Source organism: Pelophylax lessonae (assembly GCF_965119305.1).
Source record: "Pelophylax lessonae genome assembly, chromosome: 1".
NCBI lineage: Eukaryota > Metazoa > Chordata > Amphibia > Anura > Ranidae > Pelophylax > Pelophylax lessonae.
Window position 1 is genome coordinate 218299128 of NC_138768.1, and position 25852 is coordinate 218324979.

At 40.0% G+C, this 25852-nt stretch overlaps 1 protein-coding gene across 2 annotated transcripts in view; it reads right to left on the reverse strand.

Annotated features, from left to right (window-relative positions):
* The window catches only part of FBXW8 (F-box and WD repeat domain containing 8), a 315006-nt gene that overhangs the window by 79162 nt on the left and 209992 nt on the right, over positions 1-25852 (reverse strand). For both annotated transcript variants that reach the window (XM_082252220.1, XM_082252219.1), the window contains one exon: positions 9423-9550. In XM_082252220.1, coding sequence (XP_082108346.1) covers positions 9423-9550 — 128 coding nt within the window. The remainder of the gene's footprint in view (positions 1-9422; positions 9551-25852) is intronic.

Consider the following 25852-nt stretch of genomic DNA (forward strand, 5'->3'; position numbering starts at 1 on the left):
TCCTAGCTTGATTTATGTTCAACATGTCAATTTAGCGCGGCTTTTCTTTTGTATATTTACTCTCAAACAGCCAAGAGAAGGTGAAGCACCGCTGTCAATTACAGCTAACATAAGAAAAGTCTGTCCTACTTAAAAAAAAAAAAAAGGATTCTGCACCTCAACATGGAGCTCCTGTTGAAGTGAAAGTCATTCACGATATGTATCAATCATCTTCTCTGCCTTAACATCTGCTCATATTTTGGCCTGCCTTGACTGTACTACTTTCCTCTCATCTTTCAAAATTGAAGTTGAAAAATCAGACTCACACAAAATGATTAAAGCGAAGCCTTTCATAAATACTACACACCTAATAAAAATAAGAGGACATTTTCAGAATCCTGAACATACCTTTTTATGCCTGGTTCCTTTAACAGTATTTCAAATGTACCATCTAGCTTAAATATACGGAATTAATGTTTAAAACAAGATAAAAGAAAGGTCCAAATTTTCATGGACAGACATTTGTTGTTTTGGTAACAAGTAACTTGGCCAAGGACATGTATAGATCTCAACAAGAATATTCATCAATCTGGTAAAACCGTATTTTGGAACAGGACACGGCTGAAATGAAAGAATTATTTATCAAGAACGTCACGATCCAGTGCCTTGAAATAACAAGCTCTGGCCTAATTCCAGAACTCTATGGCATTTTTCCTCCCCTGGTTCTGAGGACTGGTGAAGGGTGCAGGTGCCTGGAAGGGGAAGGTGGTAAGTGTCAGCTTGATAAGAGGAAATATAGCTTTGCCAAATCCCCACGCACCAAGCTTGAAAAGGAAGCACTGGAACACCTTGCCAAAAAAAGTCATCTGGAAACACATTATGTTTCACTATTCATGCAGAGTAACAGCTTTGAAAAAACCTTTCAATTCAACTTAAAGCATATCCTTGGACCATACCATTTTATTTTCCACTCACAGGCCTACCTATATGAGGGTGACATTATATTTTAGTTGTGCCAGAAATCTACTCGAGACTTTATGTAGCACCATAGCACCAAACAAAAACTTGAGATTAACCCCCTTCCCTTCAGAAGATGCAAATTTGTTGCTGGGCACTGGACATGCAGAAACACAGGAGTTTTTCTAATGTTTTCTACAAATCCCTTCTTGATCAATCAGCATATTCAGTGCAACAACAGAAGGGACATAACTGAGGAAATGATTTGGGCTTCACTCTGGTAAGGAAAAGTTAAATAGTACTTTATCGGCATAATTTCATATTCCCGATACGTGTCTGTTGTAATATGTATGTACTTTTATAGTAGCCTGGTCTTCTTTGCAGTGCTTCCTTTGTGTAAAATACCTTGTGATCCTACCAGTCCCCCTGCTTTCCGATTTCAAACTGACTATGCTAGGCATGAGAGCACATCCATCTCAGCAAGGTCAGTTTTCTGGCTGTACTAGGACCATTCCAGGATGCTTAGGGTCTATGTGGGGTCCCTGGATTTCCATGGGCACCCCCATTTCCATAGTCCCTATATTAATATATATCCATGCTTAATTTATTCCAGTTGGTGGATTTGTTGATGTATATTACATCCATTTTATGGGCATATGATTTCTGATGACCCTCTGACAATTTGAGCAAACACACACTCAGTTATCAAGGTGGACTGTAGTTTTTGTTCTTTGCCTCTTTTGGGTCTTTTCTCAGTTTACGTCCCATTGTCCATATAGTGACCACTAACGTATATATATACAGTATCTTACAAAAGTGAGTACACCCCTCACATTTTTGGAAATATTTGGTTTTATCTTTTCATGTGACAACACTGAAGAAATGACACTTTGCTACAATGTAAAGTAGTGGGTATGCAGCTTGTATACCAGTGTAGATTTGCTGTCTCCTCAAAATAACTAAACACAGCCATTAAAGTCTAAATTGCTCGCAACAAAAGTGAGTACACCCCTAAGTGATAATGTCCAAATTGGACTCCAGTACAGTGGGTGCAAAAATCCTATTTTCTTTCTCATCCATTGAGGGACACAGACCGTCATGTACTGTCAGGACATCAAGAAGCAGTCCAACTGAAGGGTAGGAAACAGCAAGAGACCACGAACATGCCTAATTTTAACAAATTGGGACTGCAGGCAGCTCAAGGACTAATGCCCTAAGATGGCACTAGATGAGGCTGAACTCCCACGAAATGGTAGGAAGAAGACAAGACCAGGTGATAATAGTGTGGAAAGACTGATGCCAGAAGACAAGAATTCTCACACTAGCGAGAAAAATACAGTGGCGAATCCATAAATACAGACAATAACAGGGAACTGATCAATCTGATCCAACCAGGATAGGGAACAAAAACAACACACTTCCCAAGAGGGAAGGAATTACAGCTTAAGCATGAGTGACAAAGTGCTAACACCTCTCAAAGCACTAAGATAGGACACAGAATTGAACAATGTTCTGGGTAAAGGAATACCAGGGTCTCTCTACACTAGAAAATGCTTTAAGCATCAGCTCACCTGGCTACAGGGTCTGCGAAAGGAGAGGTGTGGCTTGAAGAACTGGCAAGACAGATATGTCCTGCGAAAATCTGATTTTTTTTTTTTTTTGAGCAAACCGCTGATTTAGAGGTAACTTCAAGGTGTGGATGCGGGTCATGGAATATTTACAGGAAACCGAGAGCTTTGTATAGAAAGGATTATAGGAGAAGTCGGGGGAAAAAAAAGGCAGGTCTCCTCTCCGACCAACAAAGAGGAATACAGATCTAGTAGAACTGATTACATTGGAGAACCTTCCTGAAATAACCTGCTCCCCAGATCCAACAAAGCTTCATAATCTGTCCAGGAGATGATGGGTAACATTTGCCTGGGTAAAATCAAAAGCAGGGAAGTGTGCCAAAAAAGCCTTCTTCATGAGCCTACAAAACAGTTCAGGAAGAAGGTCTTAGATCTAGGTAAAAAGATCCCATAGAGCCATTAAGGCACTACTTGTCTCTGTCAGAAAATAACTGCATCAGAAAACTAGCTTTCTCAGCACGCAGATGGCCCAGAGTAGGATCTTGAGGCATGGACCACTCCTCCATATCCAGAAGTAACCAACTGGCAGGAATTGAATCCATAAGACCACACTTGATGGAAGCAGGACTGACAGAAGTAGAACATAGTTTCCTTTAAATCAAAAGCTAATCAAACTCATTGTATCAAAGGCTCCTTTTAAATGGTAAGGGAGTGTAATTATCTTAACATTTTCAAACAGTAACCTTCACAGGAGACATGCATGGGGATTGATACTGTAATGCCAAAGAAGTTACCAGTTCTGGAAATCCAGTGTAGTCCAGGAGACAAGAGCAAGAGTTCCCCAATGAAAGGATCTTATCGAAGGTTGGATGAAGAGTTCTTACCAGCCTCAGAACTGAGGAGCTGGATAATCAGGCCAGGGACTACCTGATCCTCGGAAGCAAAAATGCATGTATGTACTTTAACCACTTGCCGACCGCCCGCCACATATGTACCTGTATGGCGATCTGTGGAAGGGCACGCGCCGCCATTTGCCTGTGGGGACGCGGATTCATGAGGCCGGCGGCCACGATCGCTCCCCGTGAAGAGAACGGCGGTCTGCTGTTGTAAACACAGCAGATCGTTGTTCTCTCAGGAATCAATACAGAGCGCCTGTGTTCCTCCTATTTAGGATTCCACAAGCCCATCCCCCTCACAGTTAGAAAACAACCCATAGGGATACATTTAACCCTGTGATCGCCCCTGAGTTAACCTTAACCCCTTCCCTGCCAGTGTCATTATTACAGTAAAAATGCATATTTTTAGCACTGATTACTGTAGTAATGTCACTGGTCCCCCCCCCCCCCCCAAAAATGTCAGTTAGGGGTCCGATCTGCCTGACGCAATCCCGCTAAAAATCGATGATCGCCACCATTACTAGTAAAAAAAATGTAATAAATAAATAAAAATGACATAAATCTTTCCCCTAGTTTGTAGACGTGATAACTTTTGCGCAAACCAATCAAAATGCGCTTATTGGGATTTTTTTTTTTACCAAAAATATGTAGCAGAATACAAATTGTCCTAAAATTATGAAAAAATTAGATTTTTAAGTTATTTGTATTGGGAATGTTACATAGCAGAAAGTAAAAATATTTTTTTTTTTTTCTTTTCAGAATTGTCGCTCTTTATTTGTTCATAGCGCAAAAAAAAAAAAAAAAAAAAAAAAAAAAAATCGCACAGGTGATTAAATACCACCAAAAGAAAGCTCTATTTGTGGGGAAAAAAAGACATTATATTTGGGTACACCATCGCACGACCGCGCACTTGTCCGTTAAATTAACGCAGTGTCTAATTGCAAAAAATGGCCTGGTCATTAAGGGGGAAAATCTTCCGGTCCAGAATTGGTTAAAAGATAGGAATCAAAGTAACAACTGCAAAGGCTAAGGCAGTCCAAAAAAAGAAGAAAAGGAGGCACCTTGAAAAGAGAGACCCCTCAACACCAGACTCTCTTACAACCATTGAGAAACTGGTAACTTCCTGACCAAGGGAGAGGATCAGGAAGGCGAACCTGGTGTCGACACTTTTTTTTTTTACTTCATCTTTATTTTCATTTTTCTCAATGACATACTTTCCATACACAAAAAACAATGAGAACTATTCCAAAAAATACAAATCTTAAAAGAAAAGATTACCCACTCCCAGATTCCCAACCTCCCATCCTTCAATCCCTTTAGGAATAAAATATTAAACAAGCAAATTAGAATATGAGCAAAACCAACTTACTAAATGTTCACAATCTTATGTGCCAATCCATGCTTACCATATGTTTTCAAATCTACTACCCCCCCCCCCCCCCCATATAGGCCAGTTTTTCCCTTAATGTTGTATTGTTAACCTTACCCAACCTATCCATTACAGATGGTGGCTTAACATTTATCCATTTACCAGTAATCACCCTTCTAGCCTGATAAAGACATCTTAATACTGCTATTCGTTTAGCGCCAAGTCCCACGCTCCCAGCACACACAGCACTGGGTCCGAATGTAAACTTATTCCAAATACTGAATTTATTTTGCCCACTACCTCTTCCCAGAATCTGCACAGTTTGGGACACCTCCAGAGCATATGAATCAAATCTCCATTCGCAGCTCCACATCTGGGGCAGGCTGCATCCGAACTTCTCCCAAACGGAAACCATCTTTTAGGTGTATTATATGCTCTGTGCACAATCTAAAACTGCGTGAGCCTCTGGGCTGCTGAAAGGGACTGTAGACCTATTGAAGTTATTACATTCCATTGAACATCCGTTTCCCCACATATTCTTCCCATTTTATTTTACTAGAAAGTTGAGAATCTTTTTCCAATACTTTTAGATGCATCTTTTTATATAATTGTGACATCAACCCCTTACGAAAAGTGACCTCTACCAGATTTTTTTAATAGGGGGATTCTACACCACTCTATCCCCCCCCCCCTCTGTAAATGTTGTCGTCAATGCTTGTCTTAACTACAGGTATTTATTGAAATTTCTATTTGATAACCCAAACTTTTCTTTTAGCTCCTGAAATGTCTTCAGTACCCATGCCATATATAATTGTGAAAGCCTTATCACTCCCTTTTGCTGCCAATTTATAAACTCCCCAGCTGCTCCATCTCAGGCAGATTTGCATTGTCCCAATAGGCGTATACGCTGTACATCCTAGATATTGTAACTTTGTTTGTGTTGTATACCATACCTTCATCATTAATTTCACTGAGGGGCACTGACCCTCCCTACTTAAGGAGTTGGCCTCCAATGTTTCCACCAAAGATGTGTATGTGGGTTTACGCTTGTGAGTTGTAAGAAGTAGCTCCATGGATGCGGAATAGCCAGACCCCCCTTATCTCTCAGTAATTGCAATACTCGTAGGCAAACTCTAGGTTGCCTTTTTTTTTACCAGATCAGTTTCCTAAAAACCCTCCAACTTCCTAAACCACACTTCAGGAATACAGATTGGTGAATTGTGTAGAATATATAAAATTTGTGGCAACCACACCATTTTAATCAGGCTACCACGACCCACTACTGACAGGGGGAGGCGGATGCATGTCTTGCATTTTTCCCTAAATTTCTAAGAGGCTCTAAGTTTTTTGGATATATACAACTTCGAGTTCCCCATTATATTTATTCCTAGATATTTAAAGCTCTCCACCACCTGTATATGTCTTGCAATCCCTGGCAGTTCCTGTTCCAGTCCATCAACCAGGAGAAGAACTGATTTCTCCCAGTTGATAGAGAGCCCAGAGTCCCCCCCGAATCTTTTTAGGACATCCATCAATGCGGATAACAAATAGTTTGCGTCTCCCAAAAACAGGAGGATGTCATTTGCATATAGCGAAATCTTTTTCTCCTCTAAAGCCTCTTATACTTCCCACTGTTCCAATTGCTAGTCCCTCTATATAAATAGGGGCCATATTTCTTTAACCTGTAACTTTCATATTTTATACCCAGTTTCTGCAGATCAGAAACCAATTTTGCCCTAGTGCACCAATATATAAGTTCCAGTGTACCTTGACCATAAACATTTTCTTTTCTATACCAAATAAGTGAATCTATTTTTCCCATATTAACTCTCAATAGCAAAAACAACCTCACCTCCCCCCCCCCCCCCCCCCCATCCAAATCCCTCTGGGGGCTTTAATTGTGGCCCCATGATCTGTTTCTATAAAAAAAATTATTTTCTACAAAAAATTCCTGTGTCCATGCCCAAACACTTAAGACTCTCTAAATAATTATACTCTTTGATCCATAGCTCTATTCTGGTGCTCCCATATGAAAAAAAAAAAGACCCCTGTCCCAATCTTAGGGATCCTACCTCTTGCCTAAGCTTTACTGATGGTATAGAGACTGTTCATTTCTCTCCAACCAAGCAGGGGCCATGGCAGGTGCATAAAAAAATGAACTACACCCTTTGCTTTTATTCTCATTCGTGCCGGGTATAACCTAGAATATTGCACATTTAACTGCCGCAGCCGCCTGTTATCTACAAATTTCCCTCTCTTTCTCTGTACTTCTGCAGAGAAATCTGGAAAAAATTTAATTTTTGCCCAATTAAACAATACATCTTTCATTTCTCTCGATGTATGCAATATAGTTTCTTTGTTCTAAAAGAAATAGAGCTTCATAAGCACTGGTCTTGGTATGCCTCCCGAAGGAGGGGTTCTCAGTGGGACTCTATCAGCCCTTTTAATAGCAAATAAAGAGGAAAATTCTTCCTTCCCAAAGGCCTCCTAAAGCCATTTTTTTCCAAAAAGTCTCTAATACTGTTACCTTCGCTTCTCTCTGGTAAGCCAATTTTGGGAACATTGTTCCTCCTAAGTCGGTTTTCCAAATGCTCTGATTTATCGTTTTGTTTCTCAAGTGTTCCCTTCAAAAGTTAATTTTCCTGCTTCATAGGTGTCATTACATCCTCAACTCCACTGACTCTGGCCTCCAACTTTGTGGTGCGCTCACGCACTTTTTGTAAATCATGTCTAACAAATTACATTTTTTCTTTAATACATTTCAGCTGGTCCGTCATTTCTGACACGGCAGACTTGCACCTATTAACCACCATTAATACCTCTCTTAAGGATGGCTGCTCTACTACTGAAACTTCTAAAGTAGTGAGATCATGTGACCCCCATCTCCGTTGGAGTGGTAGGTACTAAGGTCATTTTAGAGGATTTGCTATGTAAACCTGACCCCTTAAGGGCTGTAGAATGTGATAAGTATATCTTAGATTGTTGCGCTTTCCCACTATTTTGGGATGGATTATGTGTACACTGCTCCAACTCAGCTGCTGCTTCCTTGCTTTTATCTTTTACTATCCGTTGTGAGTGTGAACTAGAAGAATCCTGTAATAGTGATATATCTCCTTTTTTTTTGTCTTGCTGTGGACACTTTAACTGAAGACCAATGCTGATAACTTATGCCAATCTTGGTACCATGCTTCTATGGACCTTTCGCTTCTCCTTTCCCCTTTTCATCAAAACACTCCTGGGTGTACTGTTGGATGCAGGTTCCCCTATAAGGAACAGTTTTAAAGCTTGATTGTTGATAAATCCTTACTTATTACACAATATGGGAAAGAGGCTCCCATGTCACCTATGCCAACCTACTGTGGTTTAATTGTGGTAAGGTTGTGTATCTGTGATCTGGCGGTTTAGCATACAAACAATGCACCAGGTGGCCAGTTGGATGGTGGCCTCATGAGTAGAGTTCATGAAGTTCGAACGTTCTACCAGTAGTTTATAATTAGTTACTGTCCAGACTTCTATACTAGTTTTAGTGTGTTGGGGCCCTCATAGCAGACCTAACCTGCGTGTTATGGTCTTCAATAATCACTAATAAACCCCACAGTTGTATGTTACCTATGCTACATGCTCAGAGCGTGCAAAGCGTGTTCGCTGCTCTACCAAACAATCTTTTTTTTCCTTGTTTACTAAAAACAATTAAAAAAAACTATTGAAACAGAAGATCAATGCTGATTAGAACTGTCTGCAGGTGAAAATCAGTTTCCAGCACCAATTGGTGATGAAGCAAGATCAAGTAATCTTGAAGACATGAGACCCATCTGGAATATGTGCTATAAGGCCCACTGCGACGTCCCACAATGGGGATGATGCCATGAGAAGACAATAGGACAGACACTGAAGCCAACACCCTGAAAAACACTTCCAGGGTGGGACTGATGAGATAGAATCCTGGTGGGAGTGTGATTAGTCGGCACTGGGAGTGCAAGAGAACGTCAGAGGCATGGATTAGTTTGTATACCTAGAGGGGCATGCGCTGCACCTGAATGCCTGAAAGGCAAACCACCCAAGAGCCTGCAAGGGTAAAAAGTCCCAACACCTCAAAGCTAAGTAGGACAAAGATGACATAGACCCTATAATGACAGGATGTCCAGATTCCAGATTATAGACATCCATGCTATCAGAGGGCACAAACTAAATGTCTTTGGAACCAATATAGGAGTGTGAACTGGGATCACCCGTTGCAGTAAGACTGACCCTCTGTAACTAAATGCATACATGTTGTGACCATATGGCAGTGGATCCAACTAAGCTCAGGGTACGAGGTAAATCCTCAAGTAGTCAAAAAACCCAGAGAGAGGGGATATGAATGCAGTCTTAAGAATGGAGTTACTTTCATGAAATTTGGGTTAGATGGGCTTCAAATCCACATACATTTGTTTCTCTGGATCCAGGATCCTGATCACTTCATCTAGCACATTTGTTCTAATGGTTTGTTTTTGTTACTGGGTTTCTGTGCGACCCATTATAGGCTTTATTACGCCTTAAATAACCTGCTGTAAAGAGATTCAAGAGACTAGTAGGACTGTTGTATGTGTTACAATGAAAAAACAATACACATATCTTAAAACAAAAAAATTGGGTTACTTAACTGTAACCTACCTCCGATCCCGGTTTCCAGTTACCAGAAGATAAGGAGGGCTATCTTTTAAATTAATACAGGAAAAGTCTCCAGCAGAATTACCCAAGCTTGTGATGCACTGACCAGTCTGTAGGCTGTATACATGAATCTGTGTATGAGCCAAAAAGAAAAATCAAAATATATCATGCTATAACTTTTAAGATCTGTATGTATACAAGATTTGAACATTGGTAATAAATGCCCATGAGTATTCAAAGCAGTATACCATCAAAGCTGCTTCGTGAGACAGACTGATTTTACTCAGTATAATTAAGACTACCTAGAGATGCAACAAAAAAGTTTATGATACATGAATAATAGATGTTTAATTTAAAAAGCAGATTGCTACAATCTGATGTCATCTTTGATATCGAGCCAAGGTGGCTTTGAGGCCAGTTTGAAGCAGATATAAAATATTGGGTCTGCTAACAATCACAGAATTGACTTCTTATGCCATCCCAAAGGTGATGAAAAGCGGCCAACTATAAACTTTTCTAATCTGCCGCACTTAGAGTGCATCTATGCGAACAACAATAGGTCTCATGAGGGTGATAACGGTTATTGAACAAGCGTAATGTTAGGATATATAATTAACTTAAAAAAATGTTTCTAAGCTTACCTGTACTTTATACATTTTTTTTAAAAACAGGACATGGCAAAAAAAAAAAAAAAAACTACTGATAAATCTGACATGGCAAAAAAAAATAATGTTGTAACTTTGTAGTACATGCCGACTAAGGATAGACACATGCTTCTTTAATGGAGAACAATGAGTGATCTACCTGTCCTTGTGTAGAATGTGCATCACAAGGATCCTAAATGACCTGTCTCAACAACCAAAACCTGTCAGGTGTTTTTAAAAATGTAAATAAAAAATTCTTCTGCTTCTACTAATGAAGTTTTCACCCAGAGCCCCCCAGAAGACAGTGGGCAACTTTGTCTATGAGCAGCCTAAGACCTCGTGCAAACTGGACGTTTTGACAGCTGCTGTTTTTGGCATCAGATGTTTTTTTTTCTGCAGCCAGTAAACTCCCCTGCATGTTATCCTAAGTGTCCATGCACACATAGGCTGTTATCAGCAATTTTTGGCAGGGACGTTTTCTGGATGTAAAAAAAAAAACAGAACTAGTGGGTTTTAGGAGGCGTTTTTCAGCTGTAAAAACGATCCAACTCTAAAAAAAACCGCTGAAAACTGCGGCTATTCGGAGTTTATCCAAGTTTTTGAGCCACAAGCTTTGGTTAGAGTAAAGTTTTGCTAAAAAAAAATGATACAGCTGAAAAACGCTACTGCAAAAAAAAAAAAAAAAAAAAAGCTGAAAAACGCCTTCTACAGCTTTCTATTGACGTTTTGATAACATCCAGTGTGCATGAGGCCAAAATGTTATTCCAAAACTCAAAAATCTGCTAATCTTCACATCATCAAGAATTCAGATGTCCCTCAGTTCCAGCTGAACAAACCCATGTGCATAGGTCTTCATTGTGAATTTTTTTTACCTAGAGCTTGAATAAGAAAAGTGTGTATAAGAAAAGTGTGTAACGCAAACAACTGCAAAGTATTCGCTTTTGGTAAGCTTTGTTAATCGCTTCCTGGCCACCGTCTGTTCTCCCATTTCAGAGCCCAAAGTTGACACTAAGTGCAGGTGATGATTCTTAATTCTGGCTGTCACTAACAGGTGGGGGTCTTTAACCACATGCCGACCGCTCCAGATATACTCTGGAGAGCTCGCCCCCACTAGGCAGCAGGGATGCCGATCCATGGGGCTGGCGGCCGGGATTGCCACCGGGCACCCGCGATCGCTCTCCGCTGAGAGAACAACGGTCTGCTGTTGTAAACACAGCAGACCGTTGTTCTCTCTGAAATGAACACAGAGCGCCTGTGATCCTCCTATATAGGATCACAGGTCTCGGTGTTCATTTTGCAAGTCCCTCCCCCATACAGTTAGAAAACACTCCCCTAGGCTCACACTTAACTCTTTGATCACCCCTGGGTTAACCCCTAATCTGTCAGTGTCATTTATTACAGTAACAGTGCATATTTTTTAGCACCGATTACTGTAGTAATGTCACTGGTCCCCCAAAAAGTGTCAAAAATGTCAGTTAGGGGTCCAATCTGTCCGCCGCAATGTCGCAGTCCCGTTAAAAATCGCAGATTGCCGCCATTACTAGTAAAATAAAAAATAAATAAATAAAAATGACAAATCTTTCCCCTAGTTTATAGATGCGATAACTTTTGCACAAACAAATCAAAATACGCTTATTGGGATTTTTTTTTACCAAAAATATGTAGCAGAATACAAATTGGCCTAAAAGGGTGAAAAAAAATAGATTTTTAAATTCTTTTATTTTGGGAATATTATTTAGCAGAAAGTGAAAAATATTGGTTTTTATTTCCAGATTTGTCGCTCTTTTTTTTGTTTATAGCGCAATAAATAAAAAATGTACAGGTGATCAAATACCACCAAAGGAAAGCTCTATTTGTGGGGGGGGGGGGAAAGGACATCAATTTATATAGGTACAGCGTCGCACGACCGTGCAATTGTCCCTTAAATTAACGCAGTGCCGAATCGCAAAAAATGGCCTGGTCATTAAGGGGCAAATCCTTCCGGTCTAGAAGTGGTTAATTGATGATTGAGAACCAGCTTGGTTCCTGATCATGTTGTCAGTTTCTTCCTCAGATGGAAGATTCTAACTTTGCACCATGCAAAGAGGCCATCCACGTGTGATGATACACTTTGCAAGAAGTCCATTTCCTAGCTTTTGCGTGCTATACTTTGTGTGTTTAAGAATGTATCCAGCTTTTTTTCAAAACAATCCTGGGACCTGGCCAGAACTATTTCTTGAGGGAGTCTATTGCAAGTTTCTTATAGTAAAGAAGCCTTTCTGTTTATGGAGGTGTAAATGGAGATGGAAAGTGTGTCACCTTGTCCATTGTGATGACCCTAAAGTGAATATCCGCACCAAGTTCATTATACGAACCACTTATGCATTATTGTGATCATATTCCCCTAATAACCTCTTCTAAAGGAGAAAAATTCATTTGAGCTATTCTTTTCTCATAACTGATGTCTTCCATGCCTCCTATCAGTTTTCTTTCTCCAGTTCCCCAATATCATTTTTGTAAACTGGTGCCAGAACTAAAATGCATAATCTGGATGAAGTCATACTAATTGTTTGCACACTGTACAGTGGAGCTGTGTGATTAATCGTAAAAAGATTGTGATCTCCATTGAACCTCCTCCACGATCCCAATCCAGCATGTCAAAGATTCTTTATTGCAGGCAGGCATCACCCCGGTACCAGTTTTTAGAGCGATGCGGCTGATCAGTTTCTCAGCCATTATTACAAGCAGCAGGAGGGGACGTCCCCCCCCCCTTTCAGCGGCTTGCTCAGGCTATCCCATCCCACTGGGAGGCCCGAGCCGGCGCTTCCGCCGGCTGGCCGAAGACCCGAACAAAAATTTGATCGGGTCTCGGATCTAGTAATCCATAAGAAATGTCATAACTATCACTTCTAGATACTGGAACCTTAAAGCCGCTAAGTTTTAAAGAAATGTCATTATTCAAAAACAGCCATACTTGGCGTTTTGAATGCTTTTAAGTGTAATGGAGAGATTTAGGGTCCTACACACCCTAGATCCCTCCAAAAAAACACCTATATACTATTGCTGTCACTAGGGATGTTTACATTCCTTGTGACAGCAATAAAAGTGATCAAAAAAATTTTTTTTTTTTTAGAGGGACAGTGTAAAAAAAAAAAAAAAATTTGAATGCGCTCTATCCCGTCATGCTCGTGCGCAGAAGTGAATCCCTGCGTAAGTTGCGCCTGCAAATGTAAATAGTGTTTAAACCAGGCATGTGAGGTATCGCCATGATCGTTAGAGCAAGAGCAATAATTATAGCACTAGACCTCCTCTGTAACTCTAAACTGAGTACCGTTAAACATTTTTAAAGTTTCCCTAATTACATTTTTAAGTACCATAGTTTGTTGCCATTCCATGAGTGTGCGCAATTTTAAAGCATGACATGTTATGTATCTATTTACTCGGCGTAACCTCATCTTTCACATTATACAAAAAAACCTAGGACAACTTTACGTTTTTTTTTTTTTTTAATTCATGAATGTATTTTTTCCTAAAAAAAACTTGCATTTGAAAGAACGCTGCATGAATACAGTGTGACATAAAATATTGTTCTCTAGGGTCTCTGCTAAAAAAATTATATATATAATGTTTGGGGGTTCTAAGTAATTTTCAAGCAAAAAATGCTGAATTGAACTTGTGTCAGAAAAAGGCTTAGGCTCCAAAGGGGTAAAAAAAAAAAAACCCACAAAAACGGGAGAGCGCACCGCACACAGTAATCCATGCACTGACATCAGGGTCATCTTAACCTGGATACACACTATACAACTTTTGTGGTTTGATTTCCTCTAGATTTACCTTCAACTATGTAGTCCAAGGGCCTGCCTGATTGCATACAAATTAAAAGTGTTTAGATTTGACCTCATATTATATGGTTTTGATAAATCTAAAGACAATTGTATAGTGTGTTTCCTGTAAGTCAGATATTGAGAGAGACAGGATTCAGGGTGAACAGCCACAGAGGTGCTGAGTGAGAAGGGCCCTTGTAAAGTAGCCAATTCCTGCTCTGTCCCACACCTGATTTGCACCGATACACACACAGCATGGGGCTAGATAGGTGTGTGTGCAGCTGCAGGCTTGGAGGATTAGAAATTGGTGAGTTCACAGACCAAACAGCTGTATGTGGTGGCTGCTGTTAATGACTGTCCTACCAATTATTTTACAATGCTTCAGCTGCATTGTATTAACAATGTAATTTCATGTAAGTCCCTCCCCTCTCCTATTCTGAATCTTTGACTGCAAAACACTGCCACTCCTCTAAAAACCAATACACACATATTGCTTTTCAGAGGGGTTTGACAGGCAAATTTATTTGGAATGTAATGGTAATTTTTTTATTTCACATTACATTATTTTTCATTACATTTCTTTTAATTTGATTGAGGCAAAGAGTATTATGGCTTATTTTATTGCCACCTTGTTTAAAGACCTAACGTTCAAGGGTTGTAAAACTTTGAAACAAAAAGTTCTTCAGAATCATGAGAGAATTGTGATCTTTATTCTAAGCAAAGAAATGGTGATTCTCATTCGCAGCTTTATGATGGGGTGTCTCTGCGGCAAATATTCGCTGCAAAAGTAGCTGCTGGATAGAATAAAATGGCCCCAGGGTCCTGAGTTATGTTTTTGGACTAGAGAGACATGGTTGCTATGGCAGCTGCATAGCAGCACCAGCTAGAAAAAACAGTGCCTTAAACAGGGCCCCTAACCTCTTATCCACAGGGTCCTTAAAAATAGGGACATCCTCAACAGGGACCATTAAGGTCTTGTTAAGGCAGGAAATGGCTTGTCCTTTCCTTTAGAAACCCCTCTACAGTAAGGTATGGGTGAGAAAAGCGCTTGAAAAATGAAGCTATTTTTCAGATTGAGACCAGTTATCGCACAAAAAATGCTTTATCAGAAAGTGTACAGGAAATGTTTTGGCTGGCTGTGGCATTTTTAAGGAGGCTGATCAGGTTGATGCAGGCTGGTCCATGGCAAGACATATGCATACAGTGTAAAGGATGTAAATAGTATGCTTAAGGTTGGGAGAGATATAAGTTAATTGGGTATCCTCCTGAGCGGATTCATCTGAATCCTACTCCTCTTCAGGGAGCACAGAAGCATTAAAAATGGAGAATCAGAGATGGACTCCACCAGATGAACTCTAGCCTACCCATAAAATCAGACAGTGTGATTGAAAATTTCTCCCTGGAAAGACAGAAAAAAGGGGGTGCACCAGAGGGACCTAGGGAGGATTCTGAAGAGGGCAGTGACTCTGACTTGAAACAGAGGTCACGGCCATCAGAATCAGGTAAGTTAAGGGAGAGGCTTACATCCAATCCAATCCATTAAAAACAGATGGATGGGGATCGGTTCCTTATCCATATAGCGGATCAGATGGCAGTCAGGTGTAAACTGACCAGCGGTCTGTTTACATTCCACGGCCCATAGAGGAGAGCGAGCTGTGTCTTGTTTTGCATTAGCAGAGCGAACACAGACCAGCCATCCGCCTACTCAGTGGGGATGGGTGGACAGATTCCCCCGCTGAGCAAGCGCGTAGAAGGGGTCTAAGGGTAGATTTAGACATGCATTTAAGTCTCCCTTGCCTCCGAAGCCCGATCCGCATTAGGTTCATGTTCCAGTGGCTACTGACAGGCAGTGAGGAAGCCATCACCACCAGTTTTAACCCAATTTTTGCTGACAAAAGCGGTTGCAGGGCATTACAAGACTTCCCCATTGACTTCAATGTGTAGCATTCAGCGGGTGCAAAGCAACTTTTCCTTGGGCACAAAGTGAGGCATTGCAGCTGCAGCATGTAAACAACCCTGGCTGCTATCTATTGCACCTGGGGGGGGGGGGGGGGGGGGGAGTTTGGCAGGTGGCAGAAACACAGCTCAACAGCACATTTTTGCCACCTAGGGGCCATGCACATACACCTGAACAGATGTCAGATCTGTCTTTACAGCCGCTGCATCCCAACTGACATTTTTGACTACATGCACAGGGATGCACAGAGCACCTGTGCATCCCTGTGCAGTTAAACATGACTCTCCATGTAGCCCTCCATGGGCATACGCTTTAGTACACCCCATTTAAACAATTACTTAGTAGGAATTTAGCAGACATTTTGTAAGATACAGTATCTCACAAAAGTGAGTACACGCCTATCATTTTTGTAAATATTTTATTATATCTTTTCACTAATGAAATGACACTTTGTTACCATGTCAAGTAGTGAGTGTATAGCTTGTATAAGTGTAAATTTTCTGTCCCCTGAAAATAACTCAACACACAGCCATTACAGTCAAAACCGGTGGCAATAAAAGGGAGTACGCTCATAAGGGAAAATCCAAATTGGGCCCAAATAGCCATTTTCCCTCCCTGGTGTAATGTGACTCGTTAGTGTTGCAAGGTCTCAGGTGTGAATGGGGAGATGGTGTGGTAAATTTAGGGTTATCGCTCTCACTCTCTCATACTGGTCACTGGAAGTTCAAAATGGCACCTCATGGCAAAGAACTCTCTGAGGATCTGAAAAAAAGAATTGTTGCTCTAGATAAAGATGACCTAGGCAATAATTAGACTGCCAAGACTCTAAAATTGAGCTGCAGCACGGAGGCCAAGACCATACAGCGGTTTAACAGGACAGGTTCCACTCAGAACAGGCCTCACCATGGTCAACCAAAGACGTTTAGTGCACGTGCTCAGCGTCATATCCAGAGGTTGTCTTTGGTAAATAGATGTAGGAGTGCTGCCAGCATTGCTGCAGAGATTGAAGGGATGGGGGAGGGGTCAGCCTGTCAGTGCTCAGACCATACGCCATACACTGTATCAAATTGGTCTGCATGGCTGTCGTCCCAGAAGGAAGCCTTTTCTAAAGATAATGCACAAGAAAGCCTGCAAAACAGTTTGCTGAAGACATGCAGACTTAAAACATGGATTACTGGAACCATGTCCTGTGGTTTGATGAGACCAAGATAAGTGTATTTGGTTCAGATGGTGTCAAGCGTTTGTGGCGGCAACCAGGTGAGGAGTACAAAGACAAGTGTGTCTTGCCTACAGTCAAGCATGGTGGTGGGAGTGTCATCGCCTGGGGCTGCATGAGTGCTGCCGGCACTGGGGAGCTACAGTGAATTGAGGGAACCATGAACACCAACATGTACTGTGACATACTGAAGAAGAGCTTGATTCCCTTTCTTCGGAGACTGGGCCGCAGGGCAGTAATCAAACATGAGAACGACCCCAAACACACCTCCACGATGACTACTGCCTTGCTAAAGAAGCTGAGGGTAAAGGTGATGGACTGGCCAAGCATTTCTCCAGACCTTAAACCTATTGAGCATCTGTGGGGCATCCTCAAACGGACGGCGGAAGAGCGCAAGGTCTCTAACATCCACCAGCTCTGTGATGTCCTCATGGAGGAGTGGAAGAGGATTCCAGTGGCAACCTGTAAAGCTCTGGTGAACTCCATGACCAAGAGGGTTAAGGCAATGCTGGAAAATAAAGGTGGCAACTTAAAATATTGACACTTTGGGCCCAATTTGGACATTTTCACTTAGGGGTGTATTCACTTTTGTTGCCAGCAGTTTAGACATTAATGGCTGTGCTGGGTTATTTTGAGGGGAAGCAAATGTACAATGTTAAGCTGCACACTCACTACTTTACATTTTAGCAAAGTGTAATTTCTTCAGTGTTGTCACATGAAAATATATAATAAAATATTTACAAAAATGTGAGGGGTGTACTCACTTTTGTGAGATACTGTATGTGGTGTTTTGTATGCAAATATAGATTTTAGTATGTTTTGAGTTAAAACAGCAATTTGATAAACCTGTGCATTGCGCAACTATTGTGCCCCTACAGTAGCACCTTTTTTAATTCTACTGGTCATGTGCTTTCAGAAAATATATGGTTTGGGGGCTGTTTTACAAACTCTGAAAGCTTCTAAGTCAAAAATTAAAACCTCCAGATTTTCATAGGAATAAGCTTATTTACAGTTTTGCGTTCATTCGATTTTCACCATTTTGCGAAATGGCGCCAAATTTACATATATTTGTTATTTTTAATAAAATTTACAAATATTTGTTATTTATCAACTCAATACAGGTTAAACTTTTATATTTATTAGGAATTGAGCAGGAATTGTGTAATATTTGCTGTGTTTTTTATCTGCTAGTAATGATTTTAGTGTATTTTTAGCAGAAATATTGTTTCGAGAAACATTTGCGCAAATATCATGCGGCCCTAAAAATCAGTAGCACCTGCTTTTTCTTCTACTGGGCATTTGTTTTCAGAAAATATATGGTTTGGAGGGTCTTTTACAATCTCTGAAAGCTGTAAGTCAAAAATGAAAACCTCCAGATTTTTTGAAAAACGTGGTTACTTACAGTTTTGCGTAGGTTTGATTTTCACCATTTCCCATAAAGGTGCAATTTAAGATTTACAGGCATTTATTAACTGAATACAGGTTAAACTTTTATATTAGTTGGAATTTAGAAGCAATTTTGTAACATTTGCTGTGTTTGTATCTGCTAATAATGATTTTAGTTTATTTTTTTGTGAAAATATTGATTTGATAAACATTTGCGCAAATATCATGGGGGAATAAAAATCAGTAGCACCTTTTTATTCTACTGGTCATGTGCTTTGAGAAAATATATGGTTTGGGGGGTCTTTTACAATCTCTGAAAGCTGTAAGTGAAAAATGACAACCTTGAATTTTAGAAAAATTTGGTTATTTACAGTTTTGCACCATTTCGTAAAAAAGGCACAATTTAAATTTTACAAATATTTGTTATTTATTACTTCAATACAGGTTAAACTTTTATATTTAGTAGGAATTTTTGTAAAATTTGCTGTGTGGATTTCAGCTAATAATGATTTTTGTGTATTTTTAGCAAAACTTTTGTTTTGAGAAACATTTGCACAAATATCACGAGGCCCTAAAAGTCAGTGTCACCTTCTTTTTATTCTAAAGGTAATGTACTTTCAGAAAATATATGGTTTTGGGAGTCTATTACAAACTCTGAAAGCTGTAAGCGAAAAATAAAAAAGCAATGGAAAAATTGCAAAAATGGCCTGGCCAGCTGAATTTAAAACTGGAGCACGGGGCCTGGCAGCGAAAGGGTTAAAGTGGCAATCAGCGCAACTCTTAAGATTTGCACTCAACCACCCTGAAATAGTGCTGAATGCTGCTTTATGGGATTCAACAAAGCTTCTTAAAGGTTTGCAAATAATTAGCAAAAGATTGTTATACAAAGGTTTCTTATACATGTTGAAGCTTATGGGAATTAGGCCATTGAGGTACAAAGCGATGGTAGATTTCTTCAATGGGGACACATACTAAACACCAAAAAAATAATAATTTTGACTTGCCTGTAAATTCCATAGTCTGCAGTACAATACGGAACACAGGCATAGTATTCATAGATCCTGGGATTCAGGTTTTTACCTTCAGGAGGCTGGACATTGTTAAAGCTATTGCGGACACGCCCGCCCTCTGCCCCTGGCATGTAACCTTGACTCGTTCTGTGAATCCTCAGTTTTGTATCAAGCAATGCAGAAAAACTATGGGATTGAGGGGAGGCTGGCCTGTGTCCTGTAATCTGTACTGTACTCCAACATATGGAATTTACAGGCAAGTCAAAACATTTTTTTGTTTTTTGCAGTACAGGATAAATGCATAATATTCATAGACCTTGGGAAACTTCTAAGCAATGAATTAGAGTGGTTGGCATAAACAGGCAATGGGAATGTACAACAGTTCTCCACACTTAAGAGCTGACTAACCTGGCCTCAGAATGCTGCCGCAAAAAGGGTAACCAGGGCCAACATTGTCCTGGAATGGATAAATCCTATAGGACAGGGGTCTTCAAACTATGCCCCTCCAGTTGTCCAGGAACTACAATTCCCAACATGCCTAGTCAATTCTGTGAATGTCAGTTTTACAATGCCTCATGGGACATGTAGTTCTGCAACAGATGGAGGGCCGTAGTTTGAAGATCCCTGCTATAGGATATGAGAGTATAAGCAGGTAATCAGGTAGTGGAAATATATATATGTATAGAGAGAGCCATATACACATGATGACAGACCCCCCCCCCAGTATCAACTACAAGGCTATTTTAGAACATTTGCTTTAGTGGCAGAGTAACATGATAGGAACAAAAGTAGTTCTCGGAGTCCTCGGCTAGTTCTGATAGAGGAAAACAGAATGTCACTAAGAAAAACCTGTCTATGGGGTATGGTCCTTCAGAAAAACCCCTGATGAAAAAGCTTTTGCCTGTATGATGATGGGAAGGGTATAACCCCTACAGAAGAAGGATATATGTGGAGTAGTGCTACGCCATTCTTAAGAGGAAAGGAAACAAATTTCCCTTACGGGGGTGACTGTGATATCAGGAATGTCTAAGGAGTGGAGAATGCCTAGAAGGCGATTGGAAGGAGGGTCCACCCAGGGTACAGATTAAGATGTTCTGTGGATAGGCTCTTTAGGTGCAGAGACCCTCAGAATGAGGTTTCAAGTAGGCACAAGATGGTGGAAATGATAATGGATTAAAAGTGAAGCTCAAGGGTCCACGCTGTACAATGTCAGTTTTGAAACATTTATATGTACGCCTACAGGAAAAGGACAGGGGTAGCCCCAAGCTCGTAACTGGTTTACAGAATGCGCTCTAAAGAAAAGAGATTCTACTTGTATAAGAGGGAAGAAGTAGTCTAACAAGTATACAGAAGTTATGTCTAAAAACAGTTTACCTTGTATAAAGAAAGAAAAACAAATCGAGAAACTTTAAAAGAATTAAAAATAAAATCTATGTAGTGCCAGAGATGAAAGGTAAGAGTAGGAGGCCTTGCGAAGAAGGGAAGGCTCTATTTATAAGGGTACTGGATCCCTTTGGAAGTAGGCTAAAAAGCCTGATGTTTAAACTGGTCTAACTGGTTTAAACAACCAGTGTCAAATAGAAAACAACTTCTGCAACCTATTTTAGATCTTCGTAATGTACAAAAATGATCAAGAATATGCCTGGGTTAAGGTCAGAAACATGTTTAAGTGACAATAGGACTACAACTTTTTTTTCATAATTAGCGTGATCTGACATAGCAATTAACTATGTGAGGACAAGAGGTCCATATCCTCCACCTGAGGTAATGATGGATAATGTGCTATTCAAACCATTCAGTATGTGTGCCATAGATTGAGAGATTGTTGGGCAGTGTCTTCGATCAAAGACAAAAAGACCTATCAAATTAGGTTGCCGGATACCAAGCAGCCGCCCAGAGAGAGGTGAACCACAACTGAAAGAGAGCATAGCTACTGTAGACTCACTCGGTTACTGAAGGCGACGGAGCCCTAGCGTTCCAGCTACGGCTGAATGTGTTTGTTAGTATCAGAAATCTCAGCAAAGAACCCCTATACTCACAAAAAGTTAAGATGCATAAACTACTATAAGGATATTAAATATTTGTTGGTAACCTGAAATGAAACAGAGAAAATTGTATTGAGAAATGGGCATATCTGGGAATCTTGAAGAAAACGTCCCAAGGACTGGGATAGTTATGTGTAAACACTGAGAAGTGAAAAAGATTAGTCTTTTTTTTGGGCTGAGAAGGGATAAGCATTTGAGACAAGCCAGAGGGGGGGGGGGGTATTTTGACCTTGGGGGGTAGTTACCTAACCAAGATGGATGGGATAATGTATTTAACACACCAGAGAAGGTATTATTATATAGCAACTTCCTATGATTATGTCTGTTTAGAGGAAACACGTCAGGAACATCATTTATGCCATCAGTTTCTGTATTACATGCCTATGTCTACTGGATGCTTGTAAGTGTGTCTTTGGCTTTTTAAATAAAAGTTTTTAGCAGTTTTACACTATATGTCGATTTTGTCTGGCTTGTTCCTCCATGTATGACTGTGAGAGATCCACGGCTTCCATTTGAGACGCTCTGGCTACCTTCCTGATTATCCGGTGTTCCAGCCTTTTCTTGGAAGTATACAGCAACACCAGCTTGTATGACCCATATACTATAGGAAATTTTGGGTTCATACCCTCCGGTGAGCGCATTTATTGATCTTTGGTGTTGGGATCCCTGTCACGATTCACCGTCACCTATGAATTTGGATGCACATTTTATTTGTTTTCACTTGGGACTTATTTTATTAACTTTTTATCCGTTGCATTTATATGTGGCAACATATTTGATCACTATTAGTCACGCTTGTTACAGATGATATACATCGGTTCACTTTATGAATGTTAACTCATTTACATATTAACATATCTATCCACCTGGTTCAGCGCTGAATTTTTTTATCCTACCTAACCAAGGCCTTTTCTGTCAAAATAGTCCTACTGAAGAGAATTGAGACTTTTTTTTTTTTTTTTGTAAGTAGAAATTTGTATAGGGTGTAATACAGGTCCAGTGCTGTGTTCCATTTCTATGAAACGTAGTCACTTTCTCAAAAACTATTACTTTTAAACAAAACTTCATTACAATATTTTTCTCTTACTTTCAAAACTTTAATAGGCAGATGCAAGATCACTTATTAGAAATGTTCCTACTATTCTACAACACTACCGACATGATGTTGATTACTTTGTTAAAATAAATAAAATGAACCCATTCACTGTATAAGTAAACAAGTACATTTCTATTTAATTACTGTAAAGGTTACAGCAGGTTTCTTATTTGAACAAAACAGTAAAAAAAGTATTTTACCATTTTGTTTTACTATATCAGTGATAACAAGGTTATCTGGTCCTTTGAGAAGGAAGGGGGGAGTATATATAGTTAACAGGAGGCAACAGTATTCTTGTGTGAAGGTGAAATAATGCCAATAGAACCAGGTTTATCGGATATTGTCCCCTGATTTTTTTTTTTCAAGGTTGAGGTGAAATCTTCCCTTTTTTTTAGTTCATTGCTCAAGCGAATTTCAGTGCTTTTGTGTCCATTTTGGTGGAATTTCTTTTTCCCCGTTTCAAATAGATCAACCCCTCCCCATTCTTTATTCTTAAAATGATTTTAAAAAAGGAATCAACCTAAGCCTTCAATCTTTATATATTCCCCATACCATTACTATTTTTGTGTTGTATTGTGTAGCTGTTAGCTCTCCAATGTGGGATACCTTCACAGATTCACTATGGTAGCTAGAGGGATTCCCAATGTCCACTTTCCAACTTCTGAAGGATTGGTTTATACAATTACCAAGACTCTTTGGTGTTGGAAATAGGTTGCACCATTTTCATTTTACCTGCAATCCTTCTGTTGAATGAACAATCCAAGTATGACTAATTATGGAAATGGTGGCTCTACTGCACAAGCATAGGGAAGCAGGCAAGTTTAACAAAATTACCTCCCTACATTACCTGAAACCCATACTGGGGTACAAATGATGCACAATAAGCGGAATGTTAAAAAGGTTCAATCCAGTCAGAACTGTAAAGCAAACTGGTAGTACAGCCTACTTTCTCAGGACTTCAGTTTTTTCTTTTTTAGCCATGCATATCTGTTTTTCACCAGTCTATGTTACTACTTTTTGTCTACAATCGAGATATCTGGTTACTTTTTATACTGTCCAGTTTTTATTGTATAAGAAGTATTTCCAAAACAAACCAGTTGTAGGTTCCTTGCTGTTTTTCACACAGCGTACAAAAGTGTCAGTACTATGTTCAGTGGTGTTACTTCATCCCAGTTGATGCCTTCTAAGAGGAAACACATTGGATTGGAGCTAGCAATGTGACGTCAACAAGCACGGATCGCACTGTAGACAACCGTGCAAGATTTTATCCTATATCGCTCTATGTCATTGTCCTTGATGTAAGAGTTATTTTTATTTAATAAACCAGCTTTATACGCATTAAAGCACTATGAGCGTCCTTCATTATCTTTTATAACCACATAATGTGATTAACGAGATTAAGGAGCACCATAAGCCTGGATACATTCCCTGGAGCTGGCTATCTATTTGATAGAAAGGATAACTTGTGCATGTGTACATTGTAGGCACATTTTGTAATACTCTTTCATGGATTTTCCTAAAATTGTACTTAAAATTGTAGTTTGTGTGAGTACAGCATTTCTGTTTAGTAAAGCAAGCACATTACGGCACTACAGAGGTTTAATTGCTTCCTTGCTTCTACGGCAATGAAGCTTAAAAGATTTAAAGCAAAACACCCAGCCACCAAAAAAGATTGAAGCCTTACTTGAAATTTGAATGTGACTGGTGGAAAAGCAATTAGAGCGAGAATAAATTATGCAATACAAAACAAATAAGAAGACCCACCCCACATGTGTGCAGCTTTCTGGGCTCTGGCTGCAGTAGATTACAGGGAACTCAGTTTAAGACAAACTGATCAAAGATATACACTCCAGCACAGCTGCAATGTTTTCTGGTTAACATAAGTAGCTATCTGGCAGAAATTGCCTGATATTGCAACAATAACCTTTCCCGATAGGATTTTTTGGCTATTTACAGGCAGATCCTTAAATCCCTATAACTGTTGGTATGTGCTATACAAATAGCACTGGCCTGTACCACATTAAATGTGTTTTTAAAAAAGCATGTTAAACGTGTGAAACGCGTTAATCCTTTTTCTTCCCCTGCCTTTTAGCTGCTTGTGGCTTATTACTAATTTGCTTTTATGGATGTCTAAATAAAAACCTTTTTATCTTGATTAGGGGTGCGGCCATCCGATTTACCTATTCATCTGACTCCTGCAGCAGTGACAGAGTATGCACCCCTTTCGAAGATTGAGCAGGTTGCCGACCCACCTAGGAGCAGCGAGGCATACTTTGTTTAAGCACTGGCCAAATAAATTATCAGAGAGGAAAACTGCACAGTACAGACTTAAGTGACAAAAAGGTGCAATCCTGGAAAAAAGGCACAGTGAAAAGCCTACTCAGTCTTTCTGAATTATATAAGATTTTTAAGATTTACTGTATATTAAAAAAGGTAGGGTAAGTTTGCTTTCTGAGGTTAGTAGGATGCAATAATTTCTTAATGGCATATTTTCAGGTCTTATAAAAATCCACTTTAATGCATGGAATGTGTACAGCATATCTGATTTTCCAAAAGACTGTATTATATAACTGGATTTTTGTACTCACCGTAAAATCCATTTCTCTGAGTTCATCGAAGGACAAAGCGATCCAATAAATCAGAACTACTGGGTTATATTGCCTCCTCCAGGAGTAGGACTAGGCAGGACAAAAAAACAGCTGGCTACGCCCATGGGCCGTCCTCAGCTTGGTATATAATCCCCCTTGCTGCTCTAGGTAATCAGTTTAGTAGCAAGCAGTATTAGAAGTATCAGAACTCCATAGAAGGGTGGGTGCTGTGTCTGTCGAGGAACTCAGAGAAATTGATTTTACAGTAAGTACAAAAATCCCATTTTCTCTTTCGTTCATCGACAGACACAGCGCTCCATAAATCATAACTACTGGGACGTCCAAAAGCAGTGCCAAAAAGAAAATAAGGGGTGGGGAAAATACCTCAAGGCTAAAACATAAGTGCCCTTATCCAGGACACGGGAGCCTTAACCGGGTCATAAAAGCACCGTCTGAAAAAGAAAAGTTTACAGAGAAACACCCCTCAAGAGGGAACAGCCCCTCTTAAACAGCAGCCTGCAAAACTTTGCGACCAAAAGAAGCATCCACAGATGCCAAAGTATCTATCTTATAGAATTTTCTGAAGGTATGCACCGACGACTAAGTGGCCGCCTTGCAAACTTGCAATATTGATGCCTGATGACGGAAGGCCCAAGAAGCACTCAGCTCCTGAGTCGAATGTACCGTG